General features: G+C 34.9%; 1 protein-coding gene across 2 annotated transcripts in view; it reads right to left on the reverse strand.

Annotated features, from left to right (window-relative positions):
* Nucleotides 1-1792: 1792 nt before the first annotated feature.
* Nucleotides 1793-17566, reverse strand: part of LOC136849718 (uncharacterized) — a 123208-nt gene continuing 107434 nt past the window's right edge. For both annotated transcript variants that reach the window (XR_010856398.1, XM_067123092.1), the window contains exon 2: nt 1793-2395. Coding sequence is in view for 1 of the 2 variants with exons in the window: in XM_067123092.1 (XP_066979193.1) it covers nt 2323-2395 (73 nt within the window). In the remaining variant the exon portion in view is untranslated. The remainder of the gene's footprint in view (nt 2396-17566) is intronic.

The following is a 17566-nucleotide window of genomic DNA, read 5'->3' on the forward strand; positions in this document are numbered from 1 at the left end:
TGGAACCTGAGAGCAACTGCACCCAGGATTTACCTGGGCAAGCTAACTGCTTGTAGGGCCCAGTGGGTAACGCCCTTGCTTTCCACCTGAGAGACCTGGGTTCGATCCCGACGTGAGTCAGAAATTTATATATATATATATATATATATATATATATATATATATATATATATATATATATATATATATGTGTGTGTGTGTGTGTGTGATGAGAGTTCATTTTTGATAGGTGTGGTTATAGTGAGATAAATGAGAACTCAGTCCTGGAACGTTTGTTTATTCCAACGTTTCGACCGCAGAGGTCTTCTTCAGGGAACTGACAAAGTATAGATTGTAGCAAGTATATATACAAAATCACATTCCTCTCTCTCTCTCTCTCTCTCTCTCTCTCTCTCTCTCTCTCTCTCTCTCTCTCTCTCTCTCTCTCTCTCTCTCCGTATGTCGCTCATTTTACTCTACTCTTGAAATGAAACTGCGGTGTGTTTTATATTTCTTAAAGCAACTAGAACTTTACTCATTCATGTAACCCGGCAAATGATCATGTCACATTCATTACTGCGATCTGCTCTGCTATGCTGTTCTAAAAATATCCAGATCTCCTTCTCTGTAAGTTCTTGCATTGCATATACAGTAATGTTTATTAATCTCAAAATGTTCGGCCTTTTTCTTAGTCTCATTATTTAGTACCTGTCCTTCATCTCAGTTAGTGTCAAGAAAGGTTCCAGAAAGGAATTTCTAATCGTTTCCAAGAAGTGTCTCCATGGTGACGTCAAGGTACCGCCGCCGATGCACTGACAGGAATATTGACGGTGTCCCAGCTCCCAGTTTAGGATAGACCGGGGATGGAGGAGGTTGGGAGGGAGCGGGTGAGAGAACGTTCGCTCGCTTTCTTAGTAGAAGCCAGAGCAATAATACTTTTGTTTTTAGGAAAGTTTGTGAGTAGTTTGTTTATATCCTTCGAAAAAATCTTGGCCTCTTCATATTTTGCTCATGTTCGTGTACTTGGCATGTATAATACCTTTTTATTTCTGATTGATACATGAGAAGTGTTCATTCTCGAAAATTCCCGAGTTATTTTCACACTTGCTCCCCTTTTCCGCCTCGTCATTCCTCCTGTTCAGGAGCTAAAACCAAGTTCCCTCAGTATGATACCAGTAGAGGCATTGCAGCTATGTTGGTTGTTGTGAAGAATTCAAGATGTTAAATTCGTAGTTGGCTGGAGAAAGAAATTTAGAAAAAGCTTAAGAGATGAACAAGCAGGTTTTGAAAAAGCAGAAGTTCTACAGATCACATTTGATTAAGACATTGTGCAGCAGTGTGTGGAATTATAAATTCCATGCAAAACTACATCCGAACTCCAATAATAAACCTAGGCAGATTAACTATGGCCACTCATGGTACAAAGGTAAATACAGTTTATGCTGCTGATGAAGGAAACTGCTGTGCAACTCAGCATATGGCTCAGGTTATCTCAAATACAAAGTTAGAAGGAAAGCAACTTCTACATGAAGGATCCTGCATTCATAAATGCTAGAAAGGACTTTTTTAAAATCAAATAAGAAAAGCAAAAATAGAATGGAAACATCATGTACATGAACATCAAATAAGACAAGCAAAAATAGAATGAAAACATCCTGTACATGAACATCAAATAAGACAAGCAAAAATAGCATGAAAACATCCTGTACATGAACAACTTAACCTTTAATGATGGGCAGAATCCTTCATAATAGATGAAAACGATTGCAGGATAATGTCTAAACTCTAAACCATAAATTCTGTAATAAAGAAGAATATTCTGCTCAAACATGTACAAGGGATTACCTTTGTTCTGTCCTGTACAGAATATCATACTTAGTAAGGGAATTAGCACCTTTTAATCAGAAAAAAAAAAATTAGAAAATGTTATCTAAGGGGTCTTTAAGATATTTGATGCCTCACCTGAATTTACAGATTGTGCCATGTGGGTGAGCTGAGCCGAAGATGAGCTTTTAACATTACCAGGAATGTGTACAGATCACACAGGATTTAAATGATGATGGGGTAACAACCAGGTTATGTAAACACGAACCTAACTATATCCAGCAGATAAGAGTGAACATAATTTTATAAAAGGTTAAAACCTTGACCTGTGCCATTTTCAAGAGTCAAAATATGGAAGCATAATCAGAACAGCAAAGAAACGGGGTTAAATACTATTTTCAACTCTTGATTCATTCCAAATGAAACAAGTCAATTCCAAATGAAACAAGTCAGTGTTTATTAATTTCTTGTTACCCATGAGGAAACAAACATTTAAATATGTTACTTGCATGGCATCAGTTAGGGAGGGATACAATTCTGAAGACCGACAGTAATCACCATATCTCTTATGCCTTGTTTTACAGCAGTAGACCTGGAGAAAATATGTTGTATTAGCATAGGGGAGCACACTAATTCCTATACATGACACTGTTTCCTGTATACTGTAGGTCCAGAGAAAACTAAGATGTTCTTCACACCTTCACTGGATGTGACATATCAGGTTTCAGTGATAAATGAACAAAAAGTATGGCAGGCATGGTATGCCTTCAATGGAGCTTCAGCCACCTTTGCAAAAAATGAGTCTGAAATTGAGTTGTCTGATATACAAGCTCCGAAGAAATGTGTAGTTCTGAGATATGACCAATTAAGTACAACTACTGTGTAAGCCGGGCAAGGCTTGTTCTACCATGACAGCACAAGTCAGTGGACTTAATCACACCAAACACAGTGCACTGATCAAAATGAGCCGCTTATCAAGTAAGGCATATCTGGGCTAGTGTGTCATTCATTAGCCAGAACCTCAGCTTCCAAATGCAGTTGTTCACAAGAAGATAACAAATGTAAAATTGACTGGAATACTTTTGACATCATTTGTAAAGGTTGACAGAAACTGACAGAATATGGATGCATGAAAGAATGTGGTGGTGGAAGGTGCAAATGTAGAAAGAATGGACTATGCTGTACTCTACTCGGCAGTTACCAGATTTAGTCCGGTAGGTAACGAGTTAATGGCAGATTACACTAGTATTCAAATCAAATTTAGTCTTAACATAGAAGAACGTAAAACATTGTTACTATAATCAGACTATTCGGACATTATCTTGACTTTTCTCACACATCAGGTCATATGGCGGACATCTTGAAAAATGGCTTATCACTTTTTTTCTGAAAGTTAAGGTTATTAATCTATTTCCCGCTACATTTTATTTTGTTTTGGATGTCAGATTCGTGTCGTAACCAAGTGTAACTGCAATAAAATATTAATTCCTTTTTTTTTTAATATTTCCTAGTATTAGTAAATAATTTACCAGTTTTGTCCTCAAACCATTTTTCATCAAGTTAACGATTAACCAAATTTTCATTATTCATCGTCATCAGTATTTCCTGTTGTGGTGCTTAGTTTTTTCCTTCACTGAGATTAAACAAAAATTGTTGCGTGAACCTTCATACAATGCTATTATAATCTTGAACAGTGGCAACGAGCTACAACTGTTGCTACATTTTAAGAGCAACTGTTGGCCAAGGAAATTTCTGACGCACCACGGCTGGGTATACTTGCTATATATTTATGTGACAGTAACACTGAAACCTGGGATTTCACGAAATCCCTGAAATTTTCAGGGAATTCGTGAAATCACCATTCACTTAGAGACATTTGATCCCCGAGGGGCTAGTACTAAGCACGGCAAAACAGTGATTCATCTACACTGTTTAGCTGTGTTTAGTACTATCCTCTCGGTGATCAAATGTGTTTCTCCGTGTTCACTACTAGCCACGGGATCAAATGCACTTAAAAGGGACATTTGATCCCAAGGGGCTAGTACTAAACATGGCGAGACACATTCGATTCCCGAAGGACTAGTACTAAACTCTGAGAAACAGTGTAGATGAATCACTGTTTCGCCGTGTTTAGTACTAGCCCCTTGGGGATCAAATGTTCCTAGGTGAATTGGGGATTTCACGAATTCCTTAAAAATTTCAGGGATTTCGTGAAATCCATGGTTTCACAATCTTACTGTAACATATACATACGTTTTCTTAATGAGTTAACTTGGTCAAAACATAAGTTATTAAATAAATCATTGACATCAAAAAACATAAAACAGTTTTAAAATAAACGAACTGTGCGGTGTCCACATACTTGACAGGCTAGTAAACTTAATATGTCCTTATTCTAGAATAACTTTCAGCAAACTACAGAACCTCACAGAAGATAAGTAAAGAAAATAACCATGTAAACAAAGAGCAGTTGTGTGGTTAAAGAAACAAGTAATTAATTCTTAGGCAGCAATACAGTATTTACAAATGTTACAAACTGGAAAAAATACACAAATCAGTATACTGCACCAAAAAAAGTCGCCATGCTTCTGTGCACTGATAGTGAGTAGATCTTTGGCGCACACCAACCAGAACAGTTACCAACTCGTGAGTGTTGCCACCTTTTCTTTTTTAATGCTCACTCTGTTTTCAAAATTGTTAGTTAAAATTGGGTTGCGTGTTCGAGGTTGGAGCCTCTTCGACTACGAGACGGCATATACTGTATATGAAGCTTTGTTAACTTATACACACGTGACTCTTCAAGCCAGAAATCAAATATGATTCCCCTTCGTACGTTCTTCTGAAGGTAAAAATGCTTAACAAATGTCGACATCCTGTCGAATCGTAAAGCAACACTGCTACTTTTTTTCTTTCGTCAATTTTCGGAATTTCCTCTCCCTGAAGCCAAGCGTGTGATCAACACAGGACTTTTAATCAGGGATTAAAAGTCTCTTGAATATGAAATACTGTTTTAATTCAAAATCATCTTCATTCTTCCCCATACTGAGGTGAGATTGTCCACAAGGGGTAAAGAGAGAAGAGGTATAAGTCACTTGGCGGGGATGGGGGTGTTTTTGGTTGTGGTGGAGGAAGTACGGGTAGGGGCATGTGTTAACTTACGAGAGTATTCGGATCTATACGCAGTACGTGACTCTTGAACTGATCAGTTTATTATACATTTTTTCTGTTAGATTGTTTGCATATGACATTCTTAAGAATAGTTTGAATCGTTTGACATTCTTATCTTATGAATAATTTGAATAGTGACATTCTTATGGATAGTTTGAATAACTTGACATTCTTTTAAATACTTTGAATAGTCTGACATTCTTATGAATAGTTTGGCATTCTTATGATTAGTTGGAAAAGTCTGACATTCTTATGAACAGTTTTATCTGAATAGTTTTAAGCAATTCCATTTTAGGAAGCCAATGCAAATAATGAAGTGTCATCACTTAGATCTAATCCAAAGAAAATTTTTATACCAGCAAAATGACGAAGCCTAAACTATAAGTGCAAATAAACGTTTTATGTCCTATTTGCCGCATGTGCTGTTTACGTCACTTTGCTGGTTTCAAAATTTTCTTTGAATTACACCTGAGAGGTGGCATTTCATTATTTGCATCGGGTTCTTAAAATGAAATTGCTAAATCGCCCAAAGAATAGGACATGAAACATTAAGTACACACTATTTTCAATATGGAGTGCCAATAAACGCACCCTTTTCCTTGGTTTAGAATATTATCGCCACGTTGAATAAAATATCCATCTTAATTTCTCAAAATAAAAGTTGAATAAAATCTCCAACTTAATTTCTCATGAAAAAAAGTTGAATAAAATCTCTTAATTTCTCAAAAAAAAATTTAATAAAATCTCTGGGTCTTACTTTTCTCAAAAAAACCGTTGAATAACATCAACATAATTTCTAAAACAAACATGTTGAATAAAATCTCCATCCTAATTTCTCAAAAAAAAAACCCGTTGAATAAAATCTCCATTCTAATTTCTCAAAAACCATTGAATAAAATCTCAACCTTAATTTCTCAAAAAAAAAAACCGTTGAATAAAATCTCCATCTTAATTTCTCAGAAAAAAACAGTTGAATAAACTCTCATCTTAATTTCTCAAAAAAACCCGTTGAGTAAAATCTCCATCTTAATTTCTAAAAAAACCGTTGAATAAAATCTCAATCGTAATTAAAAAAAAAAAAGTTGAATAAAATCTCCCACCTTAATTTTTCAAGAAAAAAACCGCTGAATAAACTCTCATCTTAATTTCGAAAAAACCGTTGAATAAAATCTCCATCTTCATTTCTCAAAAAAAAAAACCGCTGAATAAAATCTCCAACTTAATTTCTCAAAAAAAATCCGCTGAATAAAATCACCATCTTAATTTCTCAAAAAAACGCATTGAATAAAATCTCCATCTTAATTTAAAAAAAAACATTGAATAAAATCCCCTTCTCGAAAAACCCGTTGAATAAAACCTCCATCTTAATTTTAAAAAAAGTTGAATAAAATCTTCATCTAAATTTCTTTAAAAAAACCGTTGAATAAAATTTCCATCTTAATTTCTAAAAAAAAAGTTGAATAAAATCTCCATCTTAATTTCTCAAAAAAAAAACCGTTGAATAAAATCTTCATCTTAATTTCTTTAAAAAAAAAACGTTGAATGAAATCTCCATATTAATTTCTAAAAAAAAAAACGTTGAATAAAGTCTCCATCTCAGTTTCTCAAAAATACCCTTTGAATAAAATCTCCATCGTAATTCCTCAAAAAAAAAAGTTGAATAAAATCTTCATCTCAGTTTCTCGAAAAAAAAACCTTGAATAAAATCTCCATCTTAATTCCTCAAAAAAAAACCCGTTGAATAAAATCTCCATCTTAATTTCTAAAAAAAACCCCGTTGAATAAAATCTCCATCTTAATTTCTCAAATAAAAGTTGATTAAAATCTCCATTTTAATTTCTCGAAAAACCTTGGATAAAATCTCCACCTTAATTTCTCAAAAAAACCTAGAATAAAATCTCCATCGTAATTTCTCAAAAAAGTTGCATAAAACCTTTACCCTAATTTCTCAAAAAAACCTAGAATAAAATATCGACCTTAATTTCTCAAAAAAAAAAAAAAAAAAAAATGAAAATAAAATAAAATCACCTTAATTCCCCACCCCAAAAAAAGTTTAATAAAATCTCCACCTTAATTTATAAAAAAATGAAGAAAATCTCCATCTTAATTTCTCAAAAAAAAAAAGTTGAATAAAATCTCCATATTCATTTCTCAAAAAACCTTGAATAAAATCTCCACCTTAATTCCTCAAAAAATGAATAAAATCTCTGCCTTAATTTCCCCAAACTAAACCTAGAATAAAATTTCCACCTTAATTTCTCAAAAAAAAAAAACGAATTAAATCTCCACCTTAATCTCTCAAAAAAAAGTTACATAAAATCTCCACCTTCATTTCTCAAAAAAAAAAAAAAAAAAAATTGCATAAAATCTCCACCTTCATTTCTTAAAAAAAAACCCTTGAATAAAATATCCACCTTAATAAAAAAAGTTTTTAAAAAATTGGATAAAATCTCCACCTTAATTTCTTAAAAAAATGTTTGAATAAAATCTCCACCTTAATTTCTCAAAAAAAAATTTAATAAAATCTCCTTAATTTCTCTGAAAAAAGGTTGAATAAAATTTTCACCGTAATTTCTCAAAAAAAAAAACCTTGAATAAAATTTCCACCTTAATTTCTAAACAAAACAGTTGAATAAAAGCTCCGCCATAATTTCTCAAAAAGGTTGAATAAAATCACCTTAATTTCCCAGAAAAAAATTGTTGAATAAAATCTTCCCTTGATTTCTCAAAAAAAAAAACCGTTGAATAAAATCGCCACCTTAATTTCTCAAAAAAAAAAACCGTTGAATAAAATCACCTTAATTTCTAGAAAAAAAAAATTTAATAAAATCTCCTCCTTAATTTCTCAAAAGAAAAGTTGAATAAAACCTCCACCTTAATTTCTCAAAAAAAAAAGCATTGAATAAAATCCATGCCTTAATTTCTCAAAAAAACGTTGAATAAAATCTCCACCTTAATTTCCCCCAAAAAAGAAATTATTAAAATCTCTGCCTTAATTGAAAAAAACGAATGAAACCTCTATCTTAACTTCTCAAAAAAAGAAAAAGAAAGAGAGAGACAAAAGGGTGCCTGGCAATATTCAACAGTTCATGTTGTCTCTACGACGTTGAACTGAAGTTACATTTATATTTCCCATCTTGCTGATGTCGTGTAACTAACTACCAGTATAGAGAAGCCCTCTACGCCACGCCTCGGTACTGTTTCCCAAATGCTCGTATGTTCATTTAAGTAGAGAATATTTTAAGTTTCTTGCTTACTCATGTCTTCATTTTCATCCATAGAGGTAGGAGTCATGGCCGAGTGGGAAAGTTTTCATGCCATTTCATTTCCTTCTGTGTTATTATTATTATTATTATTATTATTATTATTATTATTATTATTATTATTATTATTATTATTATTATTCTAGACGTATTGGAGTCATCACATTCATTCCTGGAATTTCAGTAATTGCTTCCGGTGGGAGAAACGTTTTCTCCTAAGAAGATACGATCTCACTGTGTTTAATCGTAGCTAGAGGAAGGATCTTGAGGCACCCATTTGTCGAAAGCAGTTAGGCACATTAGATTCTAGTCCATCTTGATTAAGACTGTAGGTTTAATGTGTATGACACATTGAGTGAATTTTTAACATTTCATACAACCTTCGCACGACACAGTAAGTCCATTTTTACCTAAGGACACGTTCGTCTAGTTCTTGTTTTCAGTTATGCTCGTTCAACTACAACTCGTATGCATTTCTAGATCTTTCTCTGTCATCAGGAGCCATTAGATTGAGTAAATCGAACCATGAATCAGCTTGCACTTTCCTGAAGTTCTTGTTTTCCACGAAGATCTTAAACCTCCGCTGTTGTTGCTGGAAGGAGCTGAACTGCTTTCTCACACTCGTAAGTTTTGCGTTTTTATTAATATCCCGAACACAGGAAGCCAGGGTCAAGAATGTTGTCTTAGTAGTTTGATTACACGAAGGCCATCGGTAATCACATGGACTTCGTTCTCCGAATCAGCTGGTTCTGAATGGATTGCTTTGTGATTTAGCTCAAAGTTTTACTGGGACCACTTGAGCTCTCCTTAATTAATGTTTCCTTTTTGTCCTTTTACTCTGAAAGTCATCTTAGAATTAAGACTTCTTTTTATTAAAACTAAGGTTCATTTTTGTTTGCGTTAGGCTGCCTTATCGCCGCTAATCTCATTTTCTGTGTATGTCATTTTAAACATTTCCATCTTGTCCTCATTAACATTGCTGCACCAGTGGAGGCTGGGAGGGGGAGTTGCGCATGGGCGGGTCATGTTACCGTCTTCCTGTTCTACGCAGTAAGACGTTTATAGACATTTGCATTTTTTTTTTATAAGCATGTGTATTGTTCACTTAACTAACCCAACACCGCTCCTCAATAAAGGGTAAGGTAAAATGATATTTCGTCGTAATCATTTTTTCAGTCTTGAGGGTGACCTATTTTATTATGCCTAAAGGATCCTGCAGGTGGGCTGCGCCACATTAGAAACGCCTGCCTTCATCATTTAATCCGAGCGAATTCGTAAACTCTCACGCCCATGGTAACGCCAGTGGAATGGACAATGGAAAGAAGTCGCCGGCGAGTTGCATAATTCCCTTTGTGGCGAATGTTCGCTCACGGTATTTTCAGAGAGAGAGAGAGAGAGAGAGAGAGAGAGAGAGAGAGAGAGAGAGAGAGAGAGAGAGAGAGAGAGGCAGCCGTTTTGAAGGATGAATCACTCATCGGCCGAAGTAACCTTCTTGAGAAAATAAACCCAATCTAGATGTCCCATTTATTCTTCAATAAGGATATTATTAAGGTGAAATTTAATAAGCTTTGGTCATGAAACTGCTCCAGACATTTGTCGCCAACTGTTTTAAACACCAAAAAGCGGCTTTAGGCTGTTGGACGAAGGACATTGTAAATTTGATGTGGCCAAGAGCAGACGAAATTTTCTGCCCATGCGTCAGTTCAAAGGCTTTCCAACTCTAGATCACCTTACCTTACCTTACAGACCTTACAATTCGTTCGGGTTGCCCCAGGTCCCTCAGTGTGAGGCACCTTTGATGTCTACCAGAGAGTTGCTAACGCATCTTCCGGTATATTTTGCATCTTCCAGTCTTGGATGGTCTGGGATGCATCTTAGATATTTGTCGAGCTTATTCTTAAACACATCTACGCTCACTCCTGTTATGTTCCTCAGATGAGCTGGTAGCGCATTGAATAGACGCTGCATTATCGATGCTGGTGCGTGGTGGATTAATGTCCTGTGTGCTTTCCTTAATTTTCCTGGTATAGTTTTTTGGCACTATTAATCTACCTCTGCTTGCTCTTTTTGATAATTTTAGTTCCATGATGTTTTCGGTAATTCCTTCTATCTGTTTCCATGCTTGAATTACCATGTAGCGTTCTCTTCTCCTTTCAAGACTATATAAATTTAAGAATTGTAGTCTTTCCCAGTAGTCAAGGTCCTTAACTTCTTCTATTCTAGCTGTAAATGACCTTTGTACACTCTCTATTTGTGCAATATCCTTTTGGTAGTGTGGGTACCATATTATATTGCAATATTCAAGTGGACTACGTACGTACGTTTTATAAAGCATAATCATGTGTTCAGCTTTTCTAGTTTTGAAGTGCCGGAACAACATTCCCATTTTTGCTTTGCATTTTGCCAATAGAATTGCTATTTGATCATTGCATAACATATTCCTATTCAACATCACACCAAGGTCTTTAACTGCTTCCTTGTTTGTGATTGTCTCATTATTAGGTCCTTTATATGCATATAGCATTCCTACTTTATCACCATAGTTCATTGATTCAAATTTATCAGAGTTAAATACCATCCTATTTATCTCTGCCCATTTATATATTTTGTTTAGGTCTCTTTGTAGCGAGTTCCTATCTTCATCACAAGCAATTTCTCTACTTATTCTTGTGTCATCTGCGAAACTTCTTACTACTGAGTCCTTAACATTACTGTCTATGTCTGCAATCATAATCACAAACAGCAATGCAGCTAACACCGTACCCTGTGGTACACCGGATATTACCGTAGCTTCATCCGATTTCTCATCGTTTGCAATCACTATCTGTTTTCTATTTTGCAAAAATTCTTTTATCCATCTTCCTACTTTGTCAACAATGTTATGTTTTCTAATTTTTTCGCTAATATATTATGATCTACCTTGTCAAAAGCTTTTGCAAAGTCTAGGTAAACCACATCTGTATCTTTTCATTTATCATATTTTTATATATGCTTTCATGATGAACTAACAGTTGGGTTTGTGTACTTTTTCCAGGTACAAAACCATGTTGTCCTATATTGAACAATCTATTTTTCATTAAATGTTTCATTATATTTTTTTCATTACCCTTTCATATACTTTCATAATATGAGATGTCAGACTCACAGGCCTATAATTACTTGCCTCTAGTCTTGAACCACTTTTGAAAGTAGGAGTAATATATGCTAATTTATGCTCATCATAAATCTTGCCTGTATCTATACTTTGCCTTAATAATATTGCTAGCGGCTTTGCGATTGAATGAACCACTTTCTTTAACAATATGGCAGGTACTCCATCTGGTCCTGCTGCTGATCCATTTTTAATTTCATTAATAGCCTGCACAATATCGGCTTCTGTAATATCTATATCTGATAAGTATTCAGTATTTTCATCTCTTATTTCTGTATCATTATCTTCATTGTCAATTCTAGGTGTAAATTCACTCTTATATCTTTCTGCTAATATGTTACATATTTCCTTTTTTCATTCGTTAATCGCCCTTCAATTCTTAGAGGGCCTATTTCTACTCTTATTTTATTCATCTTTTTGCATATGAATAAAAAATTTTAGGGTTTTGCTTGATATTTTGTAGTGTCATTTCTTCTAGGTTCCATTTTTCATTTTCTTTTGATTGTATAATCTTTTGTTCTGCATTTTCTATCTTACTTTTTAGTTCCATCACTTTCCATGCATTCTTTTCTTTTGCAAGAGCTTTTTCCACTTTCTAATTTTCTGGAACAAGATCCTTCTGTCTCTTGGAATTCGTGACTGATGCTTACTTTTTTTTCTTTGGTATATATTTTTCCACTATTTCCTCTAATATTTTATATAATATATCGGTATTTACCTGTATATCATCACTTACAAATATGTTTTCCCATTCTTTGTTTAATTCTTCATTTATTTTTGACCAATTTATATTCTTACTATAGAAATTGTATTTTCCATATCCTTCCCATTTTTCGTCTCTTGCTTTTCTTTGTTTTCGTATGTTCTGGAACGGACTGTTAATTCTATGACATTATGGTCCGAAATACTCGTGTTATATACTATTATTTCTTTAACATAGTTCACCTCATTCACAAATACTAGGTCTAAAATATTATCCTTTCTTGTTGGTAGGTGATTTATTTGCTGAATGTTATGTTCTAGTAGCATATCTAATAGCTTTTCAAATTGCCTCTTATCTTCTGCACTACTATTGCTCTCTTTTTTATATGTATAAATACAACCACAGTCTCCTATTCGTTCTTTCCATTCTACAAAAGGAAAGTTAAAGTCTCCAGTTAGGAGTATAGTCCAGTCCTTGTGATTTCTACATATTTCATCCAGTTTTTCAATTATTATGTCAAACTCTTTAGTATTAGGGGTCTATATATTACAATGTTCACTAATTTTTCAGATTCAAATTCTACCGCTATTAATTCACATTCTGTGTTACTATATTTCTCACAGATTTTTCCTTGATTGGCATCTCTCCCATATATCGCGGTTCCCCCTTGATTTCTATTTTTCTATCTGATCTATAAGTTTGAAACCCTTTATCTGGTCATCATTACCAGTCTCTTGGGAATACCAGGTTTCACTTATATTCAATATTTCTATTTTTTTTTCATTTTGGGTTAGTTCTTCTAAGAACTCTATCTTTCTTTTGAGTTACTCGAAACTAGACCCTGCGCGTTCATCACTATGATTGTTTGCATATTATCTCCATTATCTAATATGGGTAATAATAAGGATTTTCCCATGTCTCTTTCCTGTTCTGATATGTTGATCTTTTTCATTTCCAGAAATTCGTACACATAAAAAATCCAACTTTTCCATTATATTTGTTCTTCCAGCTTCATATTTATTCACTTTGTGCATAAACCTGCACTTATCTCCATATCTGCACCATCCCCTTGCATCATAGATACATTGCTTGTTCCTTGTGCTATATCTAGGTGCTGATGGCTCATATCGTGGTGCTGACTTTTCATAATGTGTTGTTGGCTTGCTTTTTGCCTTCATCACATGATCTTTGTTCTTTTCTTTATTTGTTTCATTTTTTCCTTGGTTTTTATATGTATTTTATTTTTTTGATTTTGATTTTGGTCTTTCATGGCTACAGGATGCATGTACCTACATTTCTTATTAAACCTACATCCATTTCCTTCTTTCCAGTTTCTACATATTTTGGATGTAGATCTCTGCATTCCTCTTCATAGCCATCTAGATATGCACATTTACCATAGATCTCATAATTGTGACATATCTTGGGATGTTTGTAATAACATCTTTCACCAAACCTGCAATTCCCTCTTTTCAAAAGGGTGCATACTGTGTCTTTCTTTTCTTTTTTTTTTTCTTGTTCATTCCCCTCAGTATGGAGATCCGGGTACAACCTCTTTGGGATTTTATTTTGATTTATCAGGTCATAATTTATTTCTTCATATGTATGTTGCTGTATTGCCTCATATGTAGAATCTATGAGTTTCTCTGCATCCATACTATTATCCTGTTCTTTGTTTTCATTAATCTTTTCTCTCTCTTCAGTCTTATTTTCTTCTCTATTTTCCTCTTCTTCCTCTTCTTCATCTTCTTCATCTACTGAGCTTAATTGACAGCAGTATCTTGTCATGATATATTTAAAAGGATTTTATGAAATGGAATTATATGTCGTCTTTGGGCTAATTGAAACTCGAACCTGCTGTATTAAACTACAAAACGAAACATTATCACAGCAGAGATTTAATTAAAACTTGATTGGAAGGTACTGTCTCAGAAATAAGTGCACTGGTATATGTATTCATTTACATATTTATTTATGTTATTCATTTTGTAATATTCATGAAAGCAGAAATATTTTGTGCATAGGTCAGCGTCTTAAGTTGGTTTTGTCTCCATAATATTCATGTTGAATAATATAATAATTGCGAATTATGAAGCATTCCGGCTGTGACTCGAACAATATTATTCATAATGATATTTATTGCGACAGTATTTTGTCCTCTGTATTTTGAATTATTTTTGGTGAAATATGTTTATTCATTAGTTACCCCACCGGCTGCTAAGTCTACATTGTAACATCAGAATGCATCTTCAACCGCTTGCCTGAAACAGTGTGTGCCCCTCCTGAGACGTTTGAGACGAAATAGTTTTGTATTAAACCGTTCTGTCGGAAGCACTGTGCACTCAGCCTAATGGTGTCAAAATGCCTATCTATTTTCAAGGTTTTCGAGGTTTGGGTCAGCTTATGCTTGCGAAAATAAGAACTTATCTTCAAATACGCAGCTGAACATCCTCTACGCCAATATTAACTACAGAAACTTGAGAATATTGTAAAGATAAATCAGAAAGAAATTGCCAATTTTAAGGAAGTAGCACTTCATAGACAAAGCATCTCGACGCGCTGCTGACGAGTCCTTTTGTGGTGACGCCTAAAGCTTTCCTGATGCTGTGGCATTGTTTTGCACTTATCAAGCTCTTCACCGTCAGTTAGACTGGCAAAGGTTCACTTCCATCAAGTTTTATCGTCCACCTTAAATCAGTCTCGTCTGTCAAAACCAAAAAGATGTTTTCTCCGTGGATTCTGCGGAATTTAATTTTTCACTCTCACAAATAAAAAAATGAATAAATAAAGGTTTTCTCGGGGTGGGACTGAGGGGTTGTTGGGGAAATAGCCTATGCTTGTAGAATGGACACAACCTAAACTCATACTTTGCCAAGTCAGGAATAAAATTCTACGCGCAAACTTGCGTTTCTCGAGCATAAGATAGGGGAACTGTCAGAAAGGATTTCATCTGAATACTTACACTTCTGCTTGTGAAGAGTCCAGGAAATGTTAAGCGTTCTTATCGGACGAAAGCTTACATAAACCGCCTAATGACAATGAACTTCTTTTTATTTTATTTACGGGTCTCCATAAAATGTGTAACTTGACTGGGTAATGGGACAATAATTATTCTGCTTCCCTTAGTAGAGATTTACTGTTTTACAAGAGACACCAATTTTGACACAGTTTAAAGCGTAACGTACATGAGCTTTAAACAGAACCATACTAAGCATCTGTTTTTATATAGCAACGAGGAATAGTGCTGACGGTGCACCTCACTTGTTGCACTGCAGGCGTTACTTCAGGTTCTTTACAATGTCTCTTTTGCCCCTTAGCTGCAACCCCTTTCATTCCTTTTACTCCACCTCATTCTTATTCTTTCTTTCATCTTCCTTTCCACCCTCTACTAACAGTTAGTTTTATAAGGCAACTGCGAGGTTTTCCTCCTGTCACACCTTTAAAACTTTTACTCTGAATATCACTTTCAGCGCTGAATGACCTCATAGGCCCCAGAGCCTGGCCTTTGACCTAAATTGTATATTCCATTTCCATTCCCTACAGCACTGAAAGTGTTAAGGATTCTTTTCGGCGACAATTTGTTAAAAATGTTCTTCAGTTGTGATTAAACCTTTTAGCACTTTTGAAAGGTTCCTGTAAAATGTTGATTTTTGGGGGACGTCATGTGCTTGCAATTATTCAGTTTCTTAGTGTATATTTGAAGTTTGTCTTGAGACACGAAATCCGGCGGGGTTTTAAAGCCAAAGTCTACTTAGAGCTTGACTTCAGAATTAGTTCCAAGAAGACGAAGTAGGGGAATACCAAAGTACGTGATGACCTTCAGTCTCTCTCTTAACAATCCAGGATTATTAGGAAACAGACTACAGACGGCGTTTGAAGACATGGGAAGGGCTTCCACGAAAGTTCGTTGCATTTGTCAGGATAGGGTGTCCAGGAAGCTTACTCCTTACCCTACTGTCTTTAGTTTAAAGACAAACATTTTTTCATAAATACGGTGGAAGTCAACTATATCCTGTTTGTCTCTCTTGTCACTGATGCCTGCACACACACACACACACACACACACACACACACACACACACACACACATATATATATATATATATATATATATATATATATATATATATATATATATATATATATATATATATATAGTGTGTATACATATATTCACAAGTAATCAGCCTCAAGTATCGTCTAATATCGAATTCACTATACCTTTGGGAATAACTTACACCCAGTGGGAATTATAAGTGATGAAAGTATCTGCTCGTCAGAACCGGACCATGGTTCGAATCCTGGCCGGTGCAGAAGCACTTATCAATCATAATTCCCCTTGGGTGTAAGTTATTCCCAAGGTACCGTGAATTCTATATTTACCGATATTCTTATAACATAAAAGAGCCATGCAAGTACAAGCGACAAAAATTCACACATTTCTATGTATATCTATCTATCTATCTATCTATTTTTTATTTATAAACATCTATGTAAATATATATTTTTTTATTTATAAACATACATATATTTATGTTTATAATATATAGTGGTTACAGTTGGAAGCTAATGCAGTGATGTTAAGTGGTACTACAAGTACATTGTACCTAAGCAGAGGAGTACATATTGGAGGGTTGTGAACTCTTTGGGGAATGTTCCTAAATGGCAGCAATATTCAAATGCCCCACCTTACACACAGGATAACTAGTGGAATGGATGTATGCGGTACAACCTCGACCCAAGCATTCTTGAAAAATTGAGGTAAATGGTTTGTTAGATTATGAAACAATACAGCGCAGATGGAAAAGAGAGTTGATTAATAATGCTATAAGTAGCAGCTTACTAATATTTGTTTGACAAACTAGTTGGAAGTTTAAACTACAGAGCAATGGTTGAAAATGTGGTTGTAAGTATAAATATGTCTGTTATACAACTAAGATACGTGACTTGATTGACTTATGAGATTCAGGCTGTCAAGCCAAGCACTGGGGCACTTTCAGCCATTCAGCGCTCAAGATAGTGAAAACAGTGCGTTGGAGTGGTTGGATTGCAGGACAGAGAGATCCAGAAAGTCAAGGAGATGAAATGAAAGGCAAGAATCAAAACGCGGAACTGGTGGAAAACCCCACATTTGCACTAAAAAGTTATAGTTAGGAAGATTGGGCAGCAAGGTTGAAGAAAGGAAGCGGAAATGGAGGAAAAATAAAAAGGCAAAAAAGAGATTGCAGCTAAGGGCCGAAGGAACGCTGCAATTATTTTACTATTATTTCAGTAGATGAAACCTATTCACATGGAACAAGCACACAGGGGTCATTGACTTGAAATTCAAGCTTCCAAAGAATGTTGGTTTCAACCTCCCACCGCAGACCCCACACTGCAGCAGGAACTGACCATGAAACAGAGCTAGTGATTTTTCATCGCCCTGGGGGAGGCGCGAACCCGCGACATCTGAGTAGCATGCCACGACACTAACCACTA

The sequence above is a fragment of the Macrobrachium rosenbergii genome, chromosome 21 (genome assembly GCF_040412425.1).
Source record: "Macrobrachium rosenbergii isolate ZJJX-2024 chromosome 21, ASM4041242v1, whole genome shotgun sequence".
Taxonomy (NCBI): Eukaryota; Metazoa; Arthropoda; class Malacostraca; order Decapoda; family Palaemonidae; genus Macrobrachium; species Macrobrachium rosenbergii.